Raw genomic sequence first — 26,068 nt, 5'->3', positions numbered from 1 at the left:
CTGCGCCTCGGGTAGAGCGTCTCCAGTTGACCCGCCCGCCAGGCAGGAGCCCGAGCGCCCCCTTCCCGCAAGCGTCAGCCGTGCACCGACGCCCGTGCGGTTTCCAGATTCTAGAACCCGGAGGTGGACAATGAGGCTGAAAATTCCACCGTCAGCCTTCTGCCCTGTGGGGAACGCAGACTTGGGGAATCGGATCTCAGTTCAGGAGTAGACTTTCGGTTTCCCTTCCACCTTTAACCTCTGTGCCTTTGTACTCGCAGCTGCGTGAAGTTCAGTAAAGAACCACAATGAACCCCTGGTGAACTGTCTAGGTGTTCTCAAGGGAGATAGAGAAATCCAGCACAACATGAGTCCATGACTTACCCAAAAAAAAAAAAAAAAACCAAACAAACCAGAAATCATAAAACAAGGACACACCCATTAATTCTGCAAAATAGATCATAATCTTTACATTCAAAGCGAGAGTAAGTGCTAAAAATGTGTGTCAGGGAAGTCGCGAGGGAACCTACTAGGGTTGTGAAAATGTTCTATATCCGGATCTGGACGATGACACTACGAGTGTTAACTATGTAAAAACTATGGCGTATAAGTTATATTTCAACTTTTTTTTTAAAGGGGGAAATGTTCAATAAACAGAATGGAAACGAAATTGGAGTGTCACTGCTGAGCAAGACAGTAGCTATTTCATTTCTCATGTAACATTATGTCAGAGCCTAAGAACGTCAACTCCAGGCTGAGCACTAAGAAACTACAAACTCCAGCATACTTCGCTCCCTCGCTCTCTGGGCTGTTTACACGGAGGGAGGGAGAGGTTGGGCCACCTCGGTTCCGGGCGGTGGGGCGGGGGAAGGGTGGGGGAGGAGCGCACGCGCAGAAGCGATCACCGAACGCACGTCCCCTGCCTTCCCCCCCTCCACTTCCTGGGGCGTCGCAGATTGTATCGCGTGAGAGCAGCGGCCAATGAGGAGGCGGAACTGACGGCCGCTTCGCAGGCCCACGCAGCTGCTACGAGGCTGACGCCGGAGTGGATTGCTCTTCTGGAGAAGCTGGTTCCTCACTTCTCAGGTATCACCGAGAGCTCAGGTGAGGCAGAGAGTGGTGTGAAAAAGCCGGCCATGCAAATCGGTGCTAATGGACACCCGGCTGCTCAGCCTCCTGCCTGGCCGGGGGAGGGGTGCGGCTCGGGCGAGGGTGGGCGCGGCTCGGGCGAGGGTGTCTGCGCCGCGGAGGAAGCATTGGCGCATGCGCCCCGGGAGGCGGTGAAGCCGGGACCACCTCAACTCTGCCCTCATTTGTCTCCGGGGGCGCAGGGAGTGGCGAGGGTACTCTTGGGAAGCGGCTGGCGTGCAGTTAAGGGTGAGGCCCCCTGGTTGTTTTGGTGGGTGCATGCCGGGGAATCAAGGAAATGGTTAGGTAATTTGAGGACAAGTCCCTGCCAGTTGAACTGAAAAAAAGAAGCTTGTTGTTTGGAGAATGAAGTTCCCAGGATCCCTGCACCATCTCCTTTCCCCCTTTCTGAATGCGGTGACCAGCACCACCTGCCCCCAGAGCAGCCCTTGTTAATCGTTTCTCCTCCCAGTTATCCAAGAATTGAATTCTGAGCTTAGCCTATAAAGCTCCAGGGGTAAGCAACCGCTACGCCCCTGGTAAAGAACAGGGTCTGACATGCAAGTCAATGTTTAATGTCGAGTTTTCTGCCTCATCCGGCCCCAGTCCTGAGAGTCACAGCGTTACGTTTTTCTTGGGACGTAGGGAGTGTGAAATTCATTTGCTACATTTGAAATACAGCTCCTTTAAAATTTTATAGCGTTTATGAGGAAGTTACATTTTGGTTTTTTTTTTAACCCGGAAATACTTTTGAAACTTAATGATAATTTGAACAAAAGCTACGCACATGTTCCTTCAACAGTTGACAAACATTTTTTGTGCATCTGCAGTGTTCTCAGCACTGCTAGCTCCAGGAATACAAAGGTGAAATCGAGTATGCTTTTTTTAAATTTATTTATTTTTGGCTGCGTTTGGTCTTCGTTGCTGCATGCAGGGTTTCTCTAGTCGCGGCGAGCGGGGGCTACTCTTCGTTACAGGGCTTCTCACTGCGGTGGCTTCTCTTGTTGCGGAGCACGGGCTCTAGGCACGCAGGCTTCAGTAGTTGTAGCACGTGGGCTCCAGAGCGCAGGCTCAGTAGTTGTGGCGCACGGGCTTAGTTGCTCCGCGGCATGTGGGATCTTCCCGGACCAGGGGTCCAACCCATGTCCCCTGCATTGGCAGGTGGATTCTTAACCACTGCGCCACCAGGGAGGTCCCGAGTATGCTTTTCAGCTTCTTTTCATGTGTAAAAAAATGGAATCAGAAGCGAAGTTTGCAAGAAGACTATTTCTCTTCACTTGAACATTTATAGAGGGTCTGGTGGGCCAGGCTGCGTGTCTGAAGCTGGGTGAATAAGCTCACAAGTTTATTCAGATTTTTTAAAGTGCTTCAGTAGTGGTTGCAAATGTATCACATAACTAATTGAGATGCAACAGCCTCCTGCTTTGATAGGCAAATTTTAAATTGAAATTCAGGGGTACCCATAAAACATTTGATTTTCTACTAGCAACAATAATACATTTCTTCTAAAATATGTAATTGAAATAGATAACAAGGACCTACTGTATAGCACAGGGAACTCAATATTCGGTAATAACTTAAATGGGAAAAGAATTTGAAAAAGGATACATGTGTATGTATAAATGAATAACTTTGCTGTACACCTGAAATTACCATTATCAACTATATGCCAATATAAAATAAATATGTAATTGAGAGAGATCTTCCTTTCTAATCTGAATTAGATTCTATTTTTTTAATATTTATTTATTTATTTATTTATGGCTGTGTTAGGTCTTAGTAGTTGCAACATCCGGGATCTTTCGTTGTGGCATGCGGGCTCTTCACTGCCGCACAGGCTTCTCTCTAGTTGTGGCGCTCAGGCTCCAGAGCATGTGGGCTTTGTAGTTTGCGGCACACAGGCTGTCTAGTTGAGGCATGTAGGCTCAGTAGTTGCGACTCGAGGGCTTAGTTGCCCCGCAGCATGTGGGATCTTAGTTCCTCGACCAGGGATCGAACCCGCGTCCCCTGCATTGGCAGTTGGTTTCTTTACCACTGGACCACCAGGGAAGTCCCTAGATTCTATTTTTAAACTCTTATCTTACATAGAGGATTGATGGAAAAATCAATATTCTTTTTAATATTTGTAGTGTTATATTGTTTGACCTCAAAGTTAAGAACACTGAGTGTCAGTAAATCAATACCAGTATCAATCTTTGTGGCCTCATAGACTTTATTAGGTAATGGGAGAACAGGAATGGAAACTAAAGCTTAGGGAACATCAGGCAGAGTTCTTTACATAAGTTGTAATGAGCTCTCTTCAGAGTTAAACGAAAATCATTTAGGCAGAGATGAAAGATACGTCTTTTGCTCAACTCTGCTCTATGTTGAAGCAAAGTTTGGTGTGTATATGTGTGTGTAAAACCTCACTGCAGTTAAACTTTATCATGTTCACAGTCATTTCTGCTTTTCTTCCCTTTTCCTATGGTAAAGAACACTGTCAGTATACAGCACTAGGTTTAATTTCATCTTTCATTTCTTTCTGGTCTGGCGATGGTCTTAAAGATTTGTCTTTGCTTTAGGATAGTAAAACACAAACTAAATCAAAAGCACCTAAACTTTGGTCTAAATCGTTTTTGAGTAGTGTGACTATGATCCATTGAAAATTAAATTTTAAAACATTTAAATAAAAATTCTTAACATGACGTGCTTGGTTGTCAGCAGAACACTTTGTGGACTACAAATTATATACTTGCTAACATTTTTGAAACTAAGAGAAAACTGTCTTATTTTTTCCTCTAACTTTGTAAACCTTCTCCCCAGCATCAAGGCTGAACTGTACCATTTAGAAAAATGGAAGCGAATGCATCTGTTGAAATGTTTTCAAAAGTCCTAGAGAATCAGTTGCTTCAGACCACCAAACAAGTGGAAGAACAGCTGGATTCGGAAATTCAGAAACTGGATCAGATGGATGAGGATGAATTGGAACGCCTCAAAGAAAAGAGACTCGAGGCCCTGCGGAAAGCTCAGCAGCAGAAACAAGTAACCTCTCTGCCCTGCTTTCTGAAATTGCTCTAACAGTATGCTTCTAACAACTTATCTTTACCTGTGCTGCAGTAGTCACTTGTAGTTTCTAGGGTGGTTTGACCTCAAAGTACCTAATGCCATTAAAAATTTGCCCAGAAAAAAGATTAGTTTTAAAGACACATTCAGAATTAGCCTGATCAGTATATTAATCCACAGTCAAGTACAAGAAACACGTGCCCAGGATAATCTTCCGAGCTCAGATTTGTGTGGTTGAGGAGAGAGTGGACGAGGAAGAACACTGGGAGGAAGAGGGGTCAGTGGGTTCCCTTCCAGGTGGAGTTATGAGAAAGCCTGTCATAACTTAGCTGTGCTCAAAGCAAATGCGTCATTAAGGAGTGTATGTGAGAGTTTAAACTCTCTATGGAAGCTTTACCGAAGAAATAAGGAGAAAAATATCAGGGCCTCCAGTAGGTCTCAGCTCAGTGTAAGCCAACATGAAATGTATAGATACCAAAACTAGTGACGCAGTCTCGGCTGTGTTAGTGTAAGTCCAGAGATGGCACTCCTGCCCCTTTCTAGTTGGACCACTTCTGGAAGACTGTTCAGAGGAGGACAGCCAGAAGACGAAGAAGTCTAGAAGTCATTTCACATGAGAAAGTCAAAAGCAAATGGAAATGTTCAGTGTGAAGCAGGGAGGACATAGGTGATGTAGGATATTTGAAGGGCTGACGTGAAGGAGATTAGAATTTCTCTTTCTCATCTGAGGTCCAAGCTGGGATCCACAGCCCATTGTTCTGGATATACTGTGATTCAGTGTGAGAAGTCTTTTCTAAGAACAGAGAGTACATATACAAATACTTTTTAAGCACACCTGCCAGACACTGTTGTAGTTATTTTCACGTTGTCCATTCACAGTAACTCAATGAGATAGTTGCTTTATGATCTCCACGTTACAAATGAGGAAAGTGAGACTCAGAAAGGTTATTACAATTCATAGCCTGATAAGTGGTAGAGCAGTGATTCAAGCCCATGCCTTCTGCCTGCAAGTCCAGTCCTCCCTTTTATTAAAACCAGCTCCTGAGAAAGGAAACAAGCTTCCAGTCGAGGGGACCAGCTTCCTGCCACAGGAAAGGTTCAAGAAGCTGAAATGTCTGTCCGACATGGATGATAAGGGTTGATTTATTGATTTGGGGAGTTGGATTAGGTGACTTGCGGGATCTTTGTTTCTGGACACCACGTGAAGACAAACACCTTTTTCTTCCCAGGATGCTACCCATTGGTGGCCAGTACAGAGGAGGTTTGCTGTCTCTGAGTTAGTCATCAAAAGCAAACAGGGCTCCTGAGCTTCAGAGCTGCAGTACCCGCCCCCTCCCCAAAGACGGATTGGCTTTATCTCACAAGCATTATTTTTTAAAGCTACATAGTAACTTGGATCAAATGCTTCTGATTTTAATAGTTTCAGTGCAAAGAAATTAAGTAGACGGTTACATTCTAAGTCTTTTTATAGTCTAAATTTTTACTTTCGAAGTTCTAAGAAAACGTATGTTTTAAGTTAATCAAGAGAGATAATCATCTTAAATATGAGCCATGCTGTGGAGATAGTCATGGCCCACGGACTGTATTTGCATTGACACTAGCAACATAGGAAAGTACATCACCGAAAGGAATTCATTTCTCTCTAAGATAAAATCAGCTTGATTACAAAATATTATAGTGATTTGGACATAAAATATAAAGTGATATTGAAAGAGATATTTCAAATGTGTGATATTTCCCTTTTCTCCACATCAGGAATGGCTTTCAAAAGGACATGGGGAATACAGAGAAATCCCTAGTGAGAGAGACTTTTTTCAAGAAGTCAAGGAGAGTAAAAAAGTGGTTTGCCATTTCTACAGAGACTCCACATTGAGGTAATTTGTTTCCCTCAGTGACTGTTCTTGAACATGATGAGATTGTTGAATAGAGATACACTGACTTAATAGAGAAATTAAGAAAAATATAAAAGGAAGTAATTCCTAAGTTGTCTCTTTGTACTAGAATTATATTAAAGTTAAGCAATCATTAAAGATTAACTTAAAAACCAGTAACGTACAAAAGTACAAATTATAGAAGATCAGTATTTCCATAGAAATGGCTATTTCCTGAACTATATTTTCACTAGCTAATTTTTTAAAACATCTTAGAAATGAACACTTTAATTTTTTTATCAATGCCAAAAGAATTCTACTTTTGTCCCTACGATTATGATACAGCCACAGTGTTGGAAATGGGGCCAACACCTGAACACCAGCTTTGAATTCAGTCACTTCTTCTCAACTTGCAATTCACTGGGGGACAGTGGCTTGACCAAGCCTTTCACCTGAAGCAGAGTTGGGGCTACCAGGCATGGCGGGAAGGAGAATAAAGTGATTTCTATTAGACAAACCCAGGTCTGCCAACCTCTTTTTGGAGGCAGATCCCTCAAAGTGAAAATAGCCCCAGAAGAGGTTATATCTTAAACCAGAGGACTCAAGCCTTTTTTTTTTTAGCCCCCAAATTTGAATACTTGCCAACATTTAAATGTTGGCAACTAATCAGATTTTAGAATTTTTTTTTTAAGTCTCAGATAACTTGATAACAGACCTAGAATTGTATGAAAGCAATTCCCTGATGCCGAGTAGCTCCTGCCCCCCTTAGACACACACTCCAATGCAGAGTCTGTTATTCCCTGGGATCCCAGCCCCGCCCTCTTCTCGCATTTCCATAGCCTGCCTGGCCTTTGTCTTTGCCTCATCACCCAACAACGTGGCTATTAGTTAACAGCTTTCAGGGACTGATTGCCTGGGATTTATTGATTAAGAAAATAAAGATGAAAGAAAATAACTGAGATGATGAAATCTCCTATAAGGGAAAGTGGGAAAGGGATTAGGAAGGTAAATAGAAGATTGATATTATTTGTCCACTTATTTATTAGATGTCTCTGCCCACTAGATTGTTAGTTTTGTGAAGGCAGAGGGTTTGCCTTTGTGTCGTGGCCCACTGTGTTCTGGGTTCCTAGCCATAGAGCAGCATTGACTACACATAGTAGGTACTCAGTAAGTATACTTGATGGATTTATAAACAATGCAGCACCAGCAGTACTTACCTTAAAACAGAACTGAAAAGTCAAGATTGAGATGAGGTGAGAGAGATATATAGATAGGTAGATATCAAAGTTTCTAGCACATAGTACGCTAGATACTTCATGTTGTATAAAATCCTGGAGCATTCACAGTCACCGTTTGAGGTAAGTACATATAATTCCTATGCTTCATGCATGGACACCAAGACTTGGAGAGATTAAGTGACCTACCTAATGTCACTCAGCTACTAAATGATAAAAGAGGATTTGAACCCAGGTTTTAAGCCTAATGCTGTTTTAACTACACCATAACTACTACTTCTGGATTTTTAAAAAATGGACTAATTGACAAGTGGGACACAGACCTATTTAAAATAGATTCCGTATTACTCCAGTAAAACAATGGAGTTGATTTTTGTACAAATCTTCAAGAACGTATTTCTCAAAATGATTTGTCACTTGTTTGGAACTTCATTCAAAAACGGCTTATTCCCCTACCATTTTTCACTAAAATCCCATTGCTGCACTACGTGGATGATATATAAAAAGAATCACTCAGAGGTGATGATGCATCAACGTTATAAGAAACTCCGTGGCAAACCTAACTCAGGAAAAACTATACCAAGAAGTACCCAAAAAGCCTGCTAGTAAAACCAGCTATGAAGCATTCGGTGTCTTAGTCATCGAAAGCAGTAGTTCTCAAACTTTGCTGGGCGTGAGAATCACTTGCATGTTTCTCAGCTCAACTCCCAGAGAATTTTGATTCATTTGCGTATTTTAAAAGTTGACTGTAATAATCACCTCTGGGTAAGAACTACTTCTCAAAAGGTTATTACAGTAGTCTTTTAGGAACACTAGAGGGTTGGCCAGTTTAAAATATAATTTAAAGAAAATACCGCTTTCCACTTTCCTTTTCATTCAGGTGGCTTAATAAAGGTTACTGCTGGTATTTTTCATTTCTTTAGAACCGTAATGACCATATTTGTAGCCCTTAACCTTGATATGCTTCTCACTAACAGAGTTGCACAGTTGGAAGGGTTCCTTCTCAGTGACACCATTCAGTCTTTCTTAGTGACTTCCGAATATGGCACCACACGTTCATTTCTAATTCTGAGAACTGTTTTCTGAGTTCTGTTCAGTTCAGATTTGTCACCTGTGAGATGCCAGGAAACATGCATAAGGGAAATGACAATTTTTTATTCTTAACCATGAACATGACAACTTTGTGAAACACTTAAGGCATAAGTTGAATACTTCGTTTTTTGTAAGTATCATTAAGGGAGATCTGACTTTCTAGAATACGCTATCATGAGAGGTAGAAAAAGAGATACCTAACCTATGAAATGGAAATGAGGTTATCTGATAGAAGCATAGGTTGGCTGCCAAATTATGAGATTCAGAAAAACTAAAAACTTAGATGTGCCTTAATATTTATTTTTGAAAAAGAAATCTGTTGTTTTTAGCTTTTGATTTTCTATGTGTTATTTATAGGTGTAAAATACTAGACAGACATTTGGTGATATTGTCCAAGAAACATCTTGAGACCAAATTTTTGAAGCTGAATGTGGAAAAAGCACCTTTCCTTTGTGAGAGACTGCATATCAAAGTCATTCCCACGCTAGCACTGGTGAAAGATGGAAAAACACAAGATTTTGTTGTTGGATTTTCTGACCTAGGAAATACAGATGACTTCACCACAGAAACTTTAGAATGGAGGCTGGGTTGTTCTGATATTATCAATTACAGGTAACTTTTAGTAAACTATCAATTTATATTAATTCACATATCCAGTTGATTTTTTAGAGAATTTTTTTATGTTAACATTTATTTTATGGAACTAAGATCTTTAAGCTGAGATGTAGAAAAATTTTCACAAAGGAAAAGCATATTTCTTAAAGTGTACATTAGCATGATCTTACAGCAAAATCAGAGTTATAAATAAAATTGATCTTGGATCTATGGAGTCCATCTAACTATAAAAGTTTTCAAACTAACAGATCCTATGGAATCTAATTCTCTGTTAATCTGGAAACCCAAAATGACACTCCAGAAGAATTGACTCCTTCCTGATTTAAATGAGATTAATCAAATTGATAATGACTTACATTAAAAATCTAATGTTTGAAAGTAGATATTCCTGTATCACTTGTAGGATCTGATAAAATATATAAAATCTCATCTCTATGCTTAGCTTAAATTACTTACTCTGGGAAACAGTCTCAGAAAACGATCTGTTGATAAAATCCAACTTCCATTTTCCACTTATCTCTTTGTCCACTTCTCTAGACAAATAATTTATCTAATTCCACAGATCAGAGCATATCATCTTATCTTTTGTGCCTGTTTTTGATTTGCAAAAATAACAGGTAAAATTTTGCAGTTATTCCAGTCAGTGCCTTTTGATAAGTAGGAAGTTCTCTCAGCTTTTTACTTCCCTTCCTCCTTTATCTCTGAATCTCTCCTCCACATGCATAAATCATTCCTACGTCGTAGTGATTGATTTTGGAGTTTTAGGTTTTATTTTCTTAATATTAAGTAAAATGTTAATATTAAATAAAATTATTTTGAAGCGATTTCAAACTTTAAATAAGTTGGAAACTAGTACAAAGAATTCTTGAATTCTTGTATATCATTCACCCATGTCCCTCAATTTTCAACATTTCATATTTGCTTTATCGTTCTCTTTCTAGATATATATAAACTTTTTTTCATAACCATTTGATTGGACGTTGTAGATATATTGTCCCTTTACTCCTAAATATTTCTGTGTGCATTTCCTAAGAACAGGAACATTCTTATACAACCACAGTACAATTTATTAAAACATAAAATACATAGTTTACAGACCTTATTCAAATTTCACCATTGTCCCAATAATGTCCTCCATACTGGAAAAATGGGTTCCGTGTACTTACTGTGTATTTTTAGTTTCCATTAACCTGTAGCAACTTGTTCCCCTCCTTTGTTTTTCAATACTTTCACATTTTTGAAGAGTACAAGCTAGTTATTTTATAGAGCATCTCCCAGTTTGTTTCAAAATTAGATTCAGATTCTGCATGTTTTCCACAGGTATATTATGGAAGTGATGTTGTATTCTTTCTTCTCAGTGTACCATATCAGGAGATATATGATGGTTTGTCTCATTGCTGGTGGTGGTAACTGTGCACTGGTTAACCAGTTGTCCACCAAGCCAACTGGTGATTTAAGGAAGAACTTTTCCAGACCCCACATTAATTTACTTCTTCATTTATCTGTATTAGAATGGGCTGTGGATTCTTTTATTCAGTGGGTTATAGTCTGTTGCTGTTATTATTTACTTTGAAGCTCAGATCGCCTCAGATTTGGCCAGTGAGAGCCTTTCATACTGGCTTCTGTGTCCTTTTGACACGTCCCCATAATTCTTTGAGCACTTTCTTTCTGGTGCACGTAAGGTCTTTTAGGGGGCCTCGTGTTATACTCTCCATAGGAGTTGGCTTTTTCTTCGAGACACCATGGTTCCTTTCAGTGGCAAGTGATATTTCAAAACCAAGATCTAGCTGCTAGGAATATTTCCAGATATTTTCGAAATATTTTTCAGGCGTCATGAAAAGAGTTCCATACTAATTCTGGGTTAATGATAATGAATTCCATGAGTTTTGTTGATGTCTATAGAGATCTAAGCATTAAAGGATGTTAAATAGAATCAAACCAGTCATAACAGGGTATCAAAAATAGAGCATTGTTTTCCTGTGTCATTCTCAGGAAAGAATCTAATACAGATTCAGCATACCCAAAACAGATAAAAATAACTGATTTCCTTCTATGCTTTTTCAGTCAGAAATTTTGTTGATGCATCCCGTGAAATGTTAATCAGTAATTAATGATAAGAAAATAAAACGCTGATCTAAAGCATTTAGTAGTACATAGTAAGGTTTAAAACTGTTAACTATCAGTGTAAATAATATACCTCTTCCTTGACACCAACATTTTAAAGAAAGTTTTACTCTATTCCTTGTGTTATAGTGAGGATAGATTTTTGTGCAGTTTAGTATACCAGCTGTACTAAATCATACAGAATAAGTGTTTTTCAAATTTGCTTTCTTTTTAGTGGAAATTTAATGGAGCCGCCATTTCAGAGCCAAAAGAAATGTGGAACAAACTTCACAAAGCTGGAAAAGAAAACTATTCGAGGAAAGAAATATGATTCTGACTCTGATGATGATTAAGTCTTTGTAAATCGTCTTTTTATTTCTCCTGACTTAAGAATTAGATGTGTTTTCTAAATTCTGTTGATTTCAGTACATTCGTCTCCTAATGGTCACATTCTAGAGTTTTATGCAGTTGCATCACATTGAAAAACATCTGTGATATTTTCTTTGTGGAGCTCGTGTTTAAGTTGAGGAAAACTTCTGAGTTCTAAAATTATCTGAGGAGGGTCTGGATTCTCTATTTTTGAGATTGGTTTTATCACAATATGATTCTTACATTTTTATACCATTCACAATTGTGTTTGTAATCTACTGGATTGGAAATAGAAATTCAGCACACTATTCCAGGACTAATTCTTACCCAGCATTGTTTACTTTATAAAGAGGTCAAGTAACATTTACTGGTGTAACAGACTGCACTTGTAAATGATTAGAAACACTCTTTACTTCTGGAATATATTTAAGTAACTATTAAAGAACTGTATTTATTCTGTATGCTGCATGGTGTTGTTGAGTCAACTGATGGCAACAGAAAGCTTTTTCAGGTTGTGAACATACTGCCTTATTTAAAGGGTCTTGATTGCTTGTATTTTAAGACATGTATTAAACAATCAAGAAGCACTTGCGAAATGGCAACATGAGATCTACAGACCCCTCAGTGAAACAATCATAACTGGGAAATATTTTTTTAGAAATTAAAGTCTCTGGAAATTGTCATAAGAGCATACAGCAAACAGAAACATTTATCCAAGAAAATACTCAATCTTGGTAAGAATAGTGAGTCTCTGTGGTATTTGAACCATGACCCTGCACCCTTCCTCCCCTCATCTCCCAGTCTTGGCCTACAATGTATCCCTAGGAGGAGCAGACTGCTAGCATCTCTCATTCCCCCAAGGTCTGTGTTGCAGAAGCTCTGTTCCAAGCAGCAGTAGCAAAGAGGTCTGAGGCTTCCTTCCTCCACCCAGTCCCCACTTGTAGCACAGAATATCTACTCCAGGAATACTGTTTTCTAATCACTGTTGCCCTGGTGTACTCATAAACTAGAGCAATAGTGACTAGGGTGGAGGTTCCACGGAAGGAGAGGCAAGCAGAGAAGATCAGGGGCTACCACCCACTGCTCTACTTACAGACTATTCCTAGCAAAGCCAGCTACTCTCCCCATCCCCAGTGCTGGGGGAGTAGCACAGAGGTTCTGCCCAGTGGGAGAAGCAGGCTCTAAAAACAGCTTCCATAGCATTCCCTAAAGGGACTGACTTTATTTAGAACAGAGTGAGAGAAGTTGAAGCGTAAGGATGCTGCTGCAGACAAAGGAGATTTCAGGTGGGGTTGGGGGTGAAGTAAGAGGAGGCTGGGGTCTCCAGGATAGCAAAACAAGCAGAAAGGAAGGCCAGTGAGAATTTCAACACAGAACAAAAGAGGCAGTTCAGAGTAGCCCTACGGTTGGAACAAACCTCAACAACTACAAAAACCTAAATTCAATTAGATTGAACTGTGTGGCAATTTATGTCCCAGGGCATTGTCAAATAATAGAGAGGTCCGCCAGCAATTAGTGGATGTTAATAGCACAGCGTGATAACAATGGAGACAGACCAACTAGAACTCTTACAGGGAAGGCAGGGAAAGAAACAGCAAGAGAACCCTGCTAAAACTACCGTCCTTGGGGTTGAAGGGAGGCATCAGGGACACTGCATATGCCCAGGCGATGTACTGCAACATCAGAGGCCATAGAATTCGGGGTAAGTGGACTTAGCCAAAATGGTCCAGCTAAGTCACTAACCATATAAGCAAACCAGCCCTGGAGGAGAAGGGACTATGAGTCTCCAGAACTGCTGTACTATGTAAAATGTCCAGTTTTGAACCAAAAAAATAAGATCTACAAATAAACAGGAAAATGTGACTCATACATGGTGGGGGGAAAAGCAATTAAAAAAAAAAAAAAATTGCCTTTGAGTGGGTCCAGGTATTGGAAGCAGACAAAAACCTCAAAGCATCTAAATATATATACATACATACACACATACACATACTAAAACCATGCGGAAGGTAAAGGGAGGTATGATAATATTCCCTCAAAGAATATTAATGGAGATAGAAATTATTTTTAAAGAACCAAATGGAGATCTCTGGACTTAAAAAGTATAATCACTGCAATGAAAGATTCATAAGAGGGACTCAACAGTAGCTTTGCAGTAGAAAGAAAGCCAATGTGGGGATTAATCAATATAGATAATGCAATCAGAAGAACAGGAAAAGGAATAAAAGAAAAACAGCTTCAGAGAAATATGGAACATCAACATATATGTCATGGAAGTGCCACAAGGAGAGGAGAAACAAGTGAGTAGAAAAGTTATTAGCAGAAACAATGCCTAAAAATCTCAAATTTGATGAAAAGCATTAATCCAAGAAGGTCAGGTCCTGAAAATAAAAGGATCCACACCCGGACATACCAGAATAAAAATGTTAAAAGACAGAAGAATCTTGAAAACAAAAACCACTCATCGTGTACAAGGAAACCACATTAACAGTTGACTTATCAGAAACAATGAGGACCTAAGGCAGTGGAAGGACATGCAAAGTGCCAAAAGGAAAAAACTCAACCAAAGAGTTTATATCTAACAAAACAGTCTTTCAGAAATGGAGGCAAAATGACACACAGATTTTAAGAATTCATTCCCAGGAAACCCACCTTACAAGAAATGCTAAAAGATGTTTTTCCATCTGAAAGGAAGTGAGACCCCACAATTATTCAAACCCTTACCAAAAAACAATGCCAATTAAAATGTAAGAAATTATAAAAGACATTGTAACGACTTATTTTCCCTTCTTTCAGCTGATATAAAAGCAATTGTATAAAACAATATACATATATATATAATTGTGGTGTTGCACCTATAACATATGGAAGTGTATATTTGCATATAATACCATAAAGCGGGTGGGAGCAAATATTTCATACTTCAATAATGAAACAACAGAAAGCTAACAAGAAATTGTGAATTAAAAGGTCAATTTAAAAAATCTAAAAATGTATTTGTTCAGCTACTTTAAAACAAAATTATAGAAAGTATATGTTTAACATAGTGATGCAATGTGTGTAACAAAGGGAAGAAGTGATAGAGCTTTATAGGAGTAACATTTCATTAGAATTAAATTGCTATACAGCTAAAGTAGATTCTGACAAGATGTATACTGTTAAGTCCTAGAGTATCCACTAAGAAAATAATTCCCAAAATATACAGAAAAATAATTAAAGAACATAAAATATTACACTAGAAAATATTCACTTAAACCAGAAAAAGGAGAACAAAGGAACAAAGAAGATGTAACATATATAGAAGACAAAAAGGTAAAAGGACATGTAAACCCAACCATATACATAGCAACAATACATGTGAGTGAATTATTACTCATGCCTAACAATGATTAGGCCAAGGTTGTCAGACTGGATAACAAAAACAAGACTCAACTATATTGTGTCCACAGGAGACACTTTAAAATCAAAGGTAAAACTACAATGAAAAAGCTATACCATGCAAGCACCAGTCAGAGAACTGGAGTGGCTAAACTAATAGACTTGAAAATAAAAGCTTATTACAGATAAAGAGGGTAATTTTATAATAGAAAAGAACCTGTCAAGAAGCTATAACAACGTAAACATCTCTGCACCTCACAACAGAACTCATGTTCTTGACAATTCTATATTTTGCTGCAAGAATTCTGAAGCAGAACTTGATAGAACTGAGGGGAAAATAGACTATTCAGCAATACTAGTCAGAGACATGACCCTGCCTCCCCTTTAAATAATGAATAGAAAAACTAGTTAGGAGATCCACAGGGAAATAAGACTTGAACAGCACTATAAACCAACTGCACTTAACACATCTATAGAACATTCACATAATAGACAACTCTCAAGATCACATGGAACATTCTCCAAGATAGAACATATGTCAGACCATAAAAAAGCCTCAATAAATTGAAAAAATATTAAAGTCATAAAAGGTATGTTCTCTGACCACAATGGAATGAAATAAAGACAAAACTGAGAAATTCAAAAATATGTAGAATTTAATGAACTCTTAAATAACCAATGGGTCAAAGGGAAAGTTCACAAGATAAATTAGGAAATCCTTTGAGATATATGAAAATAAAAATGCAACATACCAAAACTTATGGGCTGCCACTAAAGCACCATTTACAGGGAAATTAATAGCAGTAAACACCTATATTAAGATAAAAAGATCTCAAGTCAATGACCTTCCACCTTAAAATACTGGTAAATGCGAAATTTATAGTAGTAAACATTTTAAAAAGAGGGAGACTTCCAGTTTCTGGTCCAGCATGTAAGAAGCTTGGAAGTCACCATTCCATCCTAACAAGTAAAAAGCTGAACAAACTGAAAAATCAACAACTCTTCTTATATCCATAAGAGAAGTTAGGTCACAGGGAAAACCACTGTTCCTAAAATTAGACCAACAGATAATATAGAGAATTACAATTTACTGGAGCAGCAATCCCCTTGGGAACCAGTGCCAGGGTAGGGAAACCTCAACTATAGTTTGATGAATTTCTGGAGGCTCAGTGTGGACAAGTCAGAGTTAAAACCTCCAGGGGAACTCATTCATCAGGGGAGGGGAGACCCTACACTTGTGAGTGTTAACCTCCTGGATCTCTATCAGATTCTCAAAGTGAATGTCAAAGAAAAATCCCTTCATGGTTCTGTCAGGGGGAAGGGAAAAGGAACCATTTTGAAATATGCCAGAGCATTCTGTTCTCCTTAATAAGGTCTGGCCTTCAGACCAAAGCCTAACTGCCCTGGGGAAGGGAAATACCCAACCCTAGGCCCGATTTACCATCCTGTCCCACCTAAGAGGTGAGGAGAAAAAAAGCATGAGTGAAGTTCACAGTCCAGAAGCACAGGCTCACTGAAAGCCAGAGACATAATCATAGGAATAAAATGTTTTTGCTCCTCCCAAACCTTATCACAACACTACGAAAGGCCTGTTTACAACAGTTCCTCTTACCCAGTACACCATGCTCAACTATCAAGAAAAAATTAGACAACAGTAAAAAGCAAAAAAAACCCCACAATTTTAAGAGACAGAGCAAGCATAAAACCCAGACTCAGATATCACAGGGTGTCAGAATTATTAACTAGGATTTTTAAAACCATGATTATTATGCTAAGGGCACTAATGGATAAAGTAGACAGCATACAAGAACAGGTGGGCAATGTAAGCAGAGATACCTAAAGTTTAGGAAAGAACAAAATAGTTACTAGAGATCAAAAACACTGTAACACAGATAAAGAATACCTCTGATGTACTTATTAGTGGACTAGTAGACATGGATGAGGAAAGAATATCTGAGCTTAATGATATTGCAATAGAAACCCCCAAAACTGAAAAAGAGGGAAAAAAGGGGGGGGCTAAAAAAAATAAGCAGAATATCCAAGAACTGTGGGACACCTATAAAAGGTGTAACATAAGCATGGTGGGAATACCAGAAGGAGAAAAGAGAAAGGAACAGAAGAAATATTTGAAACAATAATGACTGAAATTTTCCCAAAAATTGATATCAGATACCAAACCATGGATCCAGGAAATCTCAAGAGAACACCAAGAAGGAAAAATGCCAGACAAAACAAAACACAAAAACCTTCATTGAGACGTATCATTTTCAAACTACAGAAAAATCAAAGATAGAGAAAAAAATCCTGAAGGAAACCAAAAGGAAAAAATACCTTTCACTCTTCTGTAGGTAAGTTAAGAATTACAGACTTCTCCTCAGTAACCATGTGAACAAGAAGAGAATATAGTGAAATGAAAATGTTGAGAGAAAAAAGCCCACAAACCTAAAATGCTGTACCCTGTGGCATTACCCTTCAAAAGTGAAGGAGAGATAAAGGCCTTTTTGGACAAACAGAATTGAGGAAATATGTTGCCAGTAGACCTGCCTTGCAATAAATGTTAAAAGTTCTTTAGAGTGAAAGAAAATAATGTAGGACAGAAAATTGTATCCAAATAAGGAAAGAAGATCAGAGAAGGAATATGTAAAATAAAGACTTTTCTTTCTTAACTGATCTAAAGATGACAGTTTGTTCATAATAATAAGAGCAATACCTTATTCGTCTATGTATGCTTGTGTGTGTACACGCATATGCTTGTGTACGCTTATGTGTAAGTGAAACGAATGACAGCAATGATGCAAGGGATAGAAGAGAGGAATTAGGATTATTTTGTTATTATAAGGTATTTACAGTACCTGTGAAGCAGTACAGTGTTATTTGAAATTGGATTTGGGATTTGTTGTAAACATATATTGCAAACTCTACAGCAAACTCTTAAAAAAAAAAGTATAACTAATATGCTAAGAAAGAGAAAATGGAATCATAAAATGTTCAATTAAAGCCACAAATGACAGAAAAAATGTGGAAGACAAAAATAGGGACAAAGAACAAGAAAAATAGAAAAACAAATATTATATCTATTAACCCAACTATATCAATAGTCACTTTAAAGATTACTGGTATACATATGCTGATTAACAGAGATTGTAAGACTGGAGTTTTACAAAAGACCCAACTGTGTTGTCTACAAGAAACCCACTTTAAATATAAAGACACATATAGATTAAATGTTAATCTTTAAAAAGATATACCATTCTAACACTACTCATAAAGAAACTGAGACTAGCTATATTAATTTCAGGCAGACCTGACTTCAGAGCAAGGAAAGTTGTCAAAGATAAAAAGGAGACTTACATAATCTAAGACATGACAATTTAATTTGCATGTGCATTGAAACATCAGAATATGTGAGGCAAAAAATCAGACAGAACTGCAAGGAGAAATAAGTGAATCCACTATTATCATTGGCGACTTTAACACTCCTCTATCAGAAATGGAAAGATCCAGCAGGCAGAAAAATCAGTAAGGACATAGTTGAACTCAACAGCACCATCAATCAATTAAGTATCATTGATATCTATAAACTACTTGATTGAACAACAGCAGATTACACACTCTTCTCACATGGAACATTCACCAAGATAGAACATATTCTGGACCATAAAATATACCTTAACAAATTTAAAAAATAGAGATCATATAAATGTCTGCTCTCAGACTACAGTGGAATCAAACTAGAAATTAATAACAAAAAGATAGCTGGAAAATCCCCAAACAGAGATTAAACAACACATTCTTAATAACACATGAGTCAAAGAAGTCTCAAGAGAAATGCTTAAATATTTTCACTAAATGAAAATGAAAATACAACTTATCAAAATTTGTGGGATGCACTACTATATATAAAATAGGTAACGAATAAGAGCCTACTGTATAGCACAGGGAACTCTACTCAATACTCTGTAATGACCTCTATGGGAAAAGAATCTAAAAAAGAGTGGATATATGTATAAGTATAAATGATTCACTTTGCTGTACAACAGAAACTAACACAACTTTTTAAATCAACTATATGCCAATAAAAATTAATTTTAAAAAATGTATGGGATGCAGCAAAGGCAGTGCTTAAAAGGAAACTTATAGCACTGAATGCATATATTAGAAAAGAAGGTCTAAATAAATCATCCACCTTAGGAAAGTTGGACAAGAGAAAATTAAATCCAAACAAGCAGGAAAAAAAGAAATAATAATTATTAGAGCAGAAATCAATGAAACTGGAAGTAGGTAATCAATAGAGAGAAATCAACCAAACCAAAAGCTGGCTCTTAGAAAATATCAACAAATTTGATAAACCTCTAGCCAGGCTAAGAAAAAAAGAGAGAACACAAACTATTTTACAGAAATGAAAGAGGAAACATCACTACAGAGCATGGACATTAAAAGGATAATAAAGAAATAATATGAACAAATCTGTGCCTGCAAATTTGATAACCTAGGTGAAATGGACCAATTCCTTGAAAGACACAATCTGCTAAAACTCACACAAGAAATAGATAAATTTCAATAGGCCTCTTTCTATTGTATTATAAAATCAACAACTACTAATCTTCCAAAACAGAAAGCACCAGACACAGATGGGTTCACAGGTGAATTTCAGCAAACATTTACGGAAGAAGTTACACTAATTCTCTACAATCTTTTTCAGAGGATGGAATCAGAATATTTCCTAACTCATACTATGAGACCAGCATTACCTTAATGCCAAAAAAAAAAAAAAAAGACAGTACAAGAAAACGACAGACCAATATCTGTCATGAACATAGATGCAGAAATCCCCAACAAAATATTAGCAAATCAATCCAGCAGTGTATTAAAATAATCATACAGCACAACCAAGTGAGATTTATCCCAGGTATGCAAGACTGTTTCAATATTCAAAAATCAATGTAATCACAGGGTAAAGAATTATAATCACATAATGATATCAATGGATATAGCAGAAAATGCATTTGACGAAATCCAACACCATTCATGATAAAAACTCTCAGGGAACTGAGATTAGAAGGGAATTTCCTCAATTTGATAAAAAATATCTACAAAAACCTACAGCCAATATCATACCTAATGGGAAGAAGTTTGAAGTTTTCACATTAAGATCAAGAACAAGGCAAAGACGTCTGCCCCTCTCACCTTTGCTTTTCAACATCATATTGGAAGTCCTAGCAAATGCAGAAAGAAAAGAAAATATATACAGATTGAGAAGGAAGAAGTAAACTTGTGTTTATTTGTAGATGACATAATTGTGTAGAAAATCTGGACGAATTAACAAAAACAAACAAGCAAATGAACAAAATAAAAAACCCTCCTGGAACTAATAAAAGTTTATAGCAAAGTGCAGGATACAAGATTAATACACAAAAGTCTATTGCCTTCCTATATACCAGCAATGAACAAGTAAAATTTGCAATTAAAGACATATAACCATTTACATTAGTGCTCAATGAAATAGTCAAAGCTAATAAGATATGTACAAGATTTGAGGAAAACTATAAAACGGATGAAAGATATCAAAGAAGAACTAAATAAATGGAGAGATATTCCATGTTCAGGATAGGGAGACTCAATACTGTTAAGATATTAGTTGATATATAGATTTATAGATTCAACTTGATTCACGGATTCATGAATTTAATTCATAAATTCAACACAATCCAAATCAAAATCCCAAAAACTTATTTTGTGGATATTGACAAACTAATTCTCAAGTTTATATGAAGAGGAAAAAGGCTCAGAATAGCCAACACAATATTGAAGGAGAACAAAGTTGGGAGACTGATAATACGCAACTTCAAGACTTATGATAAAGCTACAGTAATCAAAACAGTGTGGTGTTGGTGGAAGAATAGACAAATCAATGGAATAGAATAGAGAGCCCAGATATAAACCCATATATGTATATGTATGTATGTGTGTGTGTGTATGTGTGTGTATATATATATATATATATATATATATATATAGTTAACTGATCTTTGACAAAAAAAGCAGAGGCAATATAATGGAGCAAAGATAATCTTTTCAACAAATGGTGCTAGAACAACTAGACATTCACATGCCACCCCCCAAAAAAAGCAAATCCAGACACAGACCTTATACCTTTCACAAAAATTACCTCCAAATGGATTTGAGAACTAAATGTAAAACACAAAACTCAAACTCCTAGAATATAGGAGAAAACCTAGATGACCTTGGGTATGGTGATGACGTTTTAGATGCAACACCAAAAGCACAATCCATAAGTGAAAGAATTGATAAGCCGGCCTTCATTAAAATGAAAAATGTTTGCTCTGTGAAAACAAATATCAAGAAAATGAGAAGACAAGTCATAGAATGAGAGAAAATATTTGCAAAAAACACACTGATAAAAGACTTATCTGAAATATAAAAATGACTCTTAAAACTCAATAATAAGAAAACCAAAAACTTGAGACTTCCTGAGGCGCAGTGGTTAAGAATCCACCTGCCAAAGCAGGGGACATGGGTTCAATCCCTGGTCCGGGAAGATCCCACATGCTGCAGAGCAACTAAGCCCGTGTGCCACAACTACTGAGCGTGCGCTCTAGAGCCCACAAGCCGCAACTACTGAGCCCCCATGCCACAGCTACTGAAGCCCGTGTGCCTAGAGCCTGTGCTCCACAACAAGAGGAGCCACCACAATAAGAAGCCCACGCACCACAACAAAGAGTAGCCCCCGCTCGCAGCACTAGAGAAAGCCCGCATGCAGCAACAAAGACCCAATGCAGCCAAAAATAAATAAATAAAAATAAATAAATTTATTAAAAACAAAAAAGAAAACAAACAACCCAATTAAAAGATGGGTCAAACACCTGAACAGACACCTTACCCAAGAAGATATACAGATGGTAAATAAGCACACAAAAATATGTTCCACATCACATGGCATGAGGGAAATGCAAATTAAAGCAATGAGATACCATTACACACCTATTAGAATGGCCAAAATCCAAAACACAGCACCAAACACTGGCAAGGATGTAGAGCAAGAGGAACTCTCTTTCGTTGCTGGTAATAATGCAAAAGGGTACAGCCAGTTTGGAAGACAGTTTGGCAGTTTCTTACTAAACTAAACATACTCTTACCATGTGATCCAGAAATTGCACTCCTGGTATCTACCCAAATGAGTTGAAAACTTATTTCCACACAAAAACCTATACATGAATGTCTATAGCACCTTTATTCATAATTGCTAAACTTGGAAGCAACCAAGATGTCTTCAGTAGGTGAATGGATAAATAAACTGTGGTACATTCAGACAATGGAATAGTATTTAGTGCTAAAATTAAATGAGCTATTAAGCCATGAAAAGACATGGAGGAAACTTAAATGCATGTTAGACAAAGTGAAAGAAACCAATCTGAAAAGGTTATATACTGTATGGTTTCAACTTTATGACATTCTGGAAAAGGCAATATGGAGGCAATAAAAAGATGAGTGGTTGCCGGGGATTAAAGGGGAGGGAGGTATGAAAAGGTGAACCACAGAGGATTTTTAGGGCAGTGAAACTATAGATCTTCCTAGACTTAACAACAGGGTTACATCCTGATAAAATATTTTCAGTTCATGGTGGGTTTAAGTCGAAAATGCATTTAATGAACCTAACCTATCTAACACCATAGCTTAGCCTATAGCCGAACTTAAACGTGCTCAGGACGCACATTAGTCTGCAGCTGGGCAAAATCATCCAACACAAAGCCTATTGTATAATAAAGTGTTGACTCTTTCATGTAATTTATTGAATACTGTACTAGAAGTGAAAAAAAGTGAATGACTGTATGGGTACAGATGGTTATAAGTGTATCAGTTGTTTACCCTAGTAATCATGTGCTGACTGGAGCTGTGGCTCGCTCCTGCTGCCCAGCAACACCAGAGAGTACTGGCCAACATACCACTAGCCCAGGAAAAGATCAAAATTCAAAGCTCGGTTCCTACTGAATGCTTGTTTGCTTTCGCACCATTATAAAGTCAAAAAATCATTAAGTTGAACCATCATAAGCCAGGGACGTCAGGGTTCTGTATGATACTGTAATAGTGGATACATGTCATTATACCTGTATACATTATACATTTGTCCACATCCATAGAAAGAGCAACAGTAACAATGAACCCTAATGTAAACTGTGGACTTTGGGTGATGATGATGTGTCAAGGCAGGTAGGTGATCAATTGTTAACAAATATGCCACTCTGGTTGGGAATGCTGATAATGGGAGAGGCTATGCATGAGTAGGAGCATGGACTATATGAGAAATCTCTGCACTTTACACTCAATTTTCCTGTGAACCTAAAACTGCTCTTAAAAACGTATATTTTTTTAAAAAGGGAAAGTATCAAATTAATAAGCTAACTTTACATCTTAAGGAAGTCAGAAAGAAAGACAAGCTAAACCCAAATCTAGCAGAAGAAACTAATAAAGATTAAAGCAGAGACAAATAAAATAGAATTTTTTTAAAAATAGAATTGATGATACCAAAAATGGTTCTTTGAGACTATTAACCAATTTGGCAAACTGTTAGCTAGATTGAGAAAGAGAGAAAAGATGAAAATAACTAATATCAGAAATGAAAGTGGGGATATTACTACTGACCTTACAGAATTAGAAAGGATTGTAAGATAATATTATGAACAATTATACACCAACAAATTAGATAACCTGGAAGAAATAGACAAATTCCTAGAAAATGCACAACTTACCAAACCACCTCAATAAGATATAGAAAATCTGAACATACCTTTATTGAGTAAAGAGGTTGAATTAGTAATAAAAAACCTTCCAGGAAAGAAAACCCAAGACCATATGGCTTTGCTGGTGAATTCTACCAAACATTTAAAGAAGTAACACTAGTCCTTCACAAACTCTTCCAAAAAAAGAAGAGGGGGAAACAATTTCTAATGTATTCTATTAGAGGTCATATTACCCTAATACCAAACCCAGACAAAGGTACCTAAAGTACAAAAAAAACTGCAGACCAATATCACTTATAAATATAGTTGCAAAATCCTCAATACAATACTAGCACATGGAATTGAACCACATATCAAAAGGATTATACACCATAACCAAGTAGGATTTATTCCAGGATGCAAGGATGGTTCAACATAAGAAAATCAATATAATACACCACAGTAATAGAACAAAGGAAAAAACTCACATGATCAGCTTGATGCTGAAAAAGTTTTTGAAAATATCTAACATCCTTGCAGGATAATAACACTCAGAAAACTAGGAATAGAAGGGAACTTCCTCATTATGATTCATGTAAAACCTCAAAGCTAACTTCATATTCAATGGTAAAATTTTCTCTCCTAATAGCAGGAACAAGACAAGGAAGTCCACTTTCTCATCACTGCTATTCAACATTGTACTGGAAGTTCTTGCCAGAGCAATTTGGCAAGAAAAAGGAAAGGCATCCAAACTGGAAATGTGGAATCAATCTACCTCTCTTTACAGATGATATGCTCCTATAAATGGAATATCCCAAAGAATACACAAATAGACAGAAAAAACCTACTACTAGAATAAATGAATCCAGCCAAGTTGCAGTGTACAAAACAAACACACAAACTCAGTTGTGTGTTGACAATATACTAGCAAGGAACAATCAGTAAAGCAATTAAGAAAATAATGCCATTTACAATAGCATCCAAAGAATAAAATACCAGGAATAAATTTATCCAAGGAAATGAAATACTTGTACACTGAAAACTATACGTCACTGAAGTAAATTGATATTTATTTTAAAAATTGAAATATATCTCGAGTTCATGAATTATAATATACAATATTGTTAAGATGACAATACTATCAAAAGCAATCTAGAGATTCAATATAATCCCTATAAAAATTCCAATGGCCTTTTTTGCAAAAATGGAAAAACCAATTCAAATTCACAGAAATTACAACTCAACAACAAAAGGCAAACAACCAATTTATAAATGGGCAAAGGACTTGAATAGATATTTCCTCAAAGAAGATACACATATAGCCAACAAGCACATTAAATATGTTCACCATCATTAGTCATTAGGGAAATGCAAATCAAAATCACAATGAGATACCACTTCATACCCACTAGAATGACTATAATTAAAATTAAAAGAGAACAAGTGCTAGGATGGGTGTGGATTGAAACCCTTGTAAATCACTGGTGAAATGTAAAATGGTGTAGCTGCCATGGAAAACAGTTTGTTGGTCCTCAAAGCATTAAACATAGAAATACCATATGGCCCAGCAATTGAACTCTTAAGTGTATTCCCCAAATAATTTAAAACAGCTATGCAAACAAATGTAAATGCATGTTCATAGCAGTATTATTCATAACAGCCGAAAGGTGGAAACACCCAAATGTCCGTCACTGGATGAATGGATAAACAAGTTGTGATACATGCATACAATGCAATATTACTCAGCCACAAAAAAAGAATGAAGTACTAACACATGATACAACATGGATGAACCTGAAAAGCATTATTCTAAGTGAAAGAAGACAAACACAAAGCTACATATTTTATGATTCCATTTATACGAAGTATCCAGAATAGGTAAATCCATAGAGCAGATTGGTAGTTGTGAGGTGGTGGAAAGAGAGACCCTTATCTACCATTTGTTTTTCCTTTTTTTTTTTCTTGTATCTTTTGAAACTCTGTGTTGAATCCTTTTTGACGATTTTTTTTTACTTTTTAAAAATTGAATCATTACTGAACAAAAAATATATATAATAAAAAGGAACTGTACTGGAAAACCCATTGTGATTGGGACAGGAGCTGAATATTAGGGGATTTTAGGAATGAAATGAGACAAAAGGGGAAAAGTAAGGGATATGAATAATTTTAGAAAAACTTAGAAGGGACACGAAAGCCACTCTTCAGGTTGCCAGTAGCAGGCTGGACTGTTTTCGTTGATGAGAATCTGAGGTACCCTGCAGAAGTCAGGACAGTCTCTAACATGGACTCTGCTTTCCCCACCACTTAGCTACATAGCTTGAACATTTTCCCATATCAGTACATACAGAGCTACCTCTCTCTTTAATGAATGCAAAGTATTCTATTGTACAGATGTTTCATATGAAAATGTTTCCTAATCAGGCACATGTGAAAGAGAAAACCCTCTGGACTCCCCTCTCTTTTTTCTTTTTTTTAAATATTTATTTATATATTTGGTTGCACCGGGTCTTAGTTGCAG

The 26,068-nt window shown here is 37.2% G+C and overlaps 1 protein-coding gene across 2 annotated transcripts; it reads left to right on the top strand.

The window, feature by feature from the left end:
* The first annotated feature begins 938 nt into the window (after positions 1-938).
* Positions 939-11,872, top strand: TXNDC9 (thioredoxin domain containing 9). 2 transcript variants are annotated; one of them, XM_061211175.1, is made up of 5 exons: positions 939-1,083; positions 3,910-4,128; positions 5,905-6,023; positions 8,705-8,959; positions 11,301-11,871. In XM_061211175.1, the coding sequence occupies exons 2-5, from the start codon at positions 3,940-3,942 to the stop codon at positions 11,416-11,418; spliced, it is 681 nt and encodes a 226-aa protein (XP_061067158.1). In that variant the 5' UTR covers positions 939-1,083; positions 3,910-3,939; the 3' UTR covers positions 11,419-11,871. The 2 variants fall into 2 exon arrangements, with proteins under 2 accessions (XP_061067158.1, XP_061067159.1); XM_061211176.1 differs by lacking the exon at positions 939-1,083 and adding an exon at positions 1,272-1,356 and having other exon boundaries at positions 11,301-11,872.
* Positions 11,873-26,068: the final 14,196 nt, after the last annotated feature.

The sequence above is a fragment of the Eubalaena glacialis genome, chromosome 14 (assembly GCF_028564815.1).
Source record: "Eubalaena glacialis isolate mEubGla1 chromosome 14, mEubGla1.1.hap2.+ XY, whole genome shotgun sequence".
Classification (NCBI taxonomy): domain Eukaryota; kingdom Metazoa; phylum Chordata; class Mammalia; order Artiodactyla; family Balaenidae; genus Eubalaena; species Eubalaena glacialis.
Note: the sequence above shows the minus strand (reverse complement) of the source record. Positions and strands in the feature narration are given on the sequence as shown.

What these genes read in the sequence shown, in the direction of transcription:
- TXNDC9 (XM_061211176.1), top strand. Translation starts at nt 3,940, where the DNA reads ATGGAAGCGAATGCATCTGTTGAAATGTTTTCAAAAGTCCTAGAGAAT. An exon ending in AAGCTCAGCAGCAGAAACAA is followed by an intron (nt 4,129 to 5,904) that starts GTAACCTCTCTG and finishes TCTCCACATCAG; the next exon opens with GAATGGCTTTCAAAAGGACA. An exon ending in TCTGATATTATCAATTACAG is followed by an intron (nt 8,960 to 11,300) that starts GTAACTTTTAGT and finishes CTTTCTTTTTAG; the next exon opens with TGGAAATTTAATGGAGCCGC.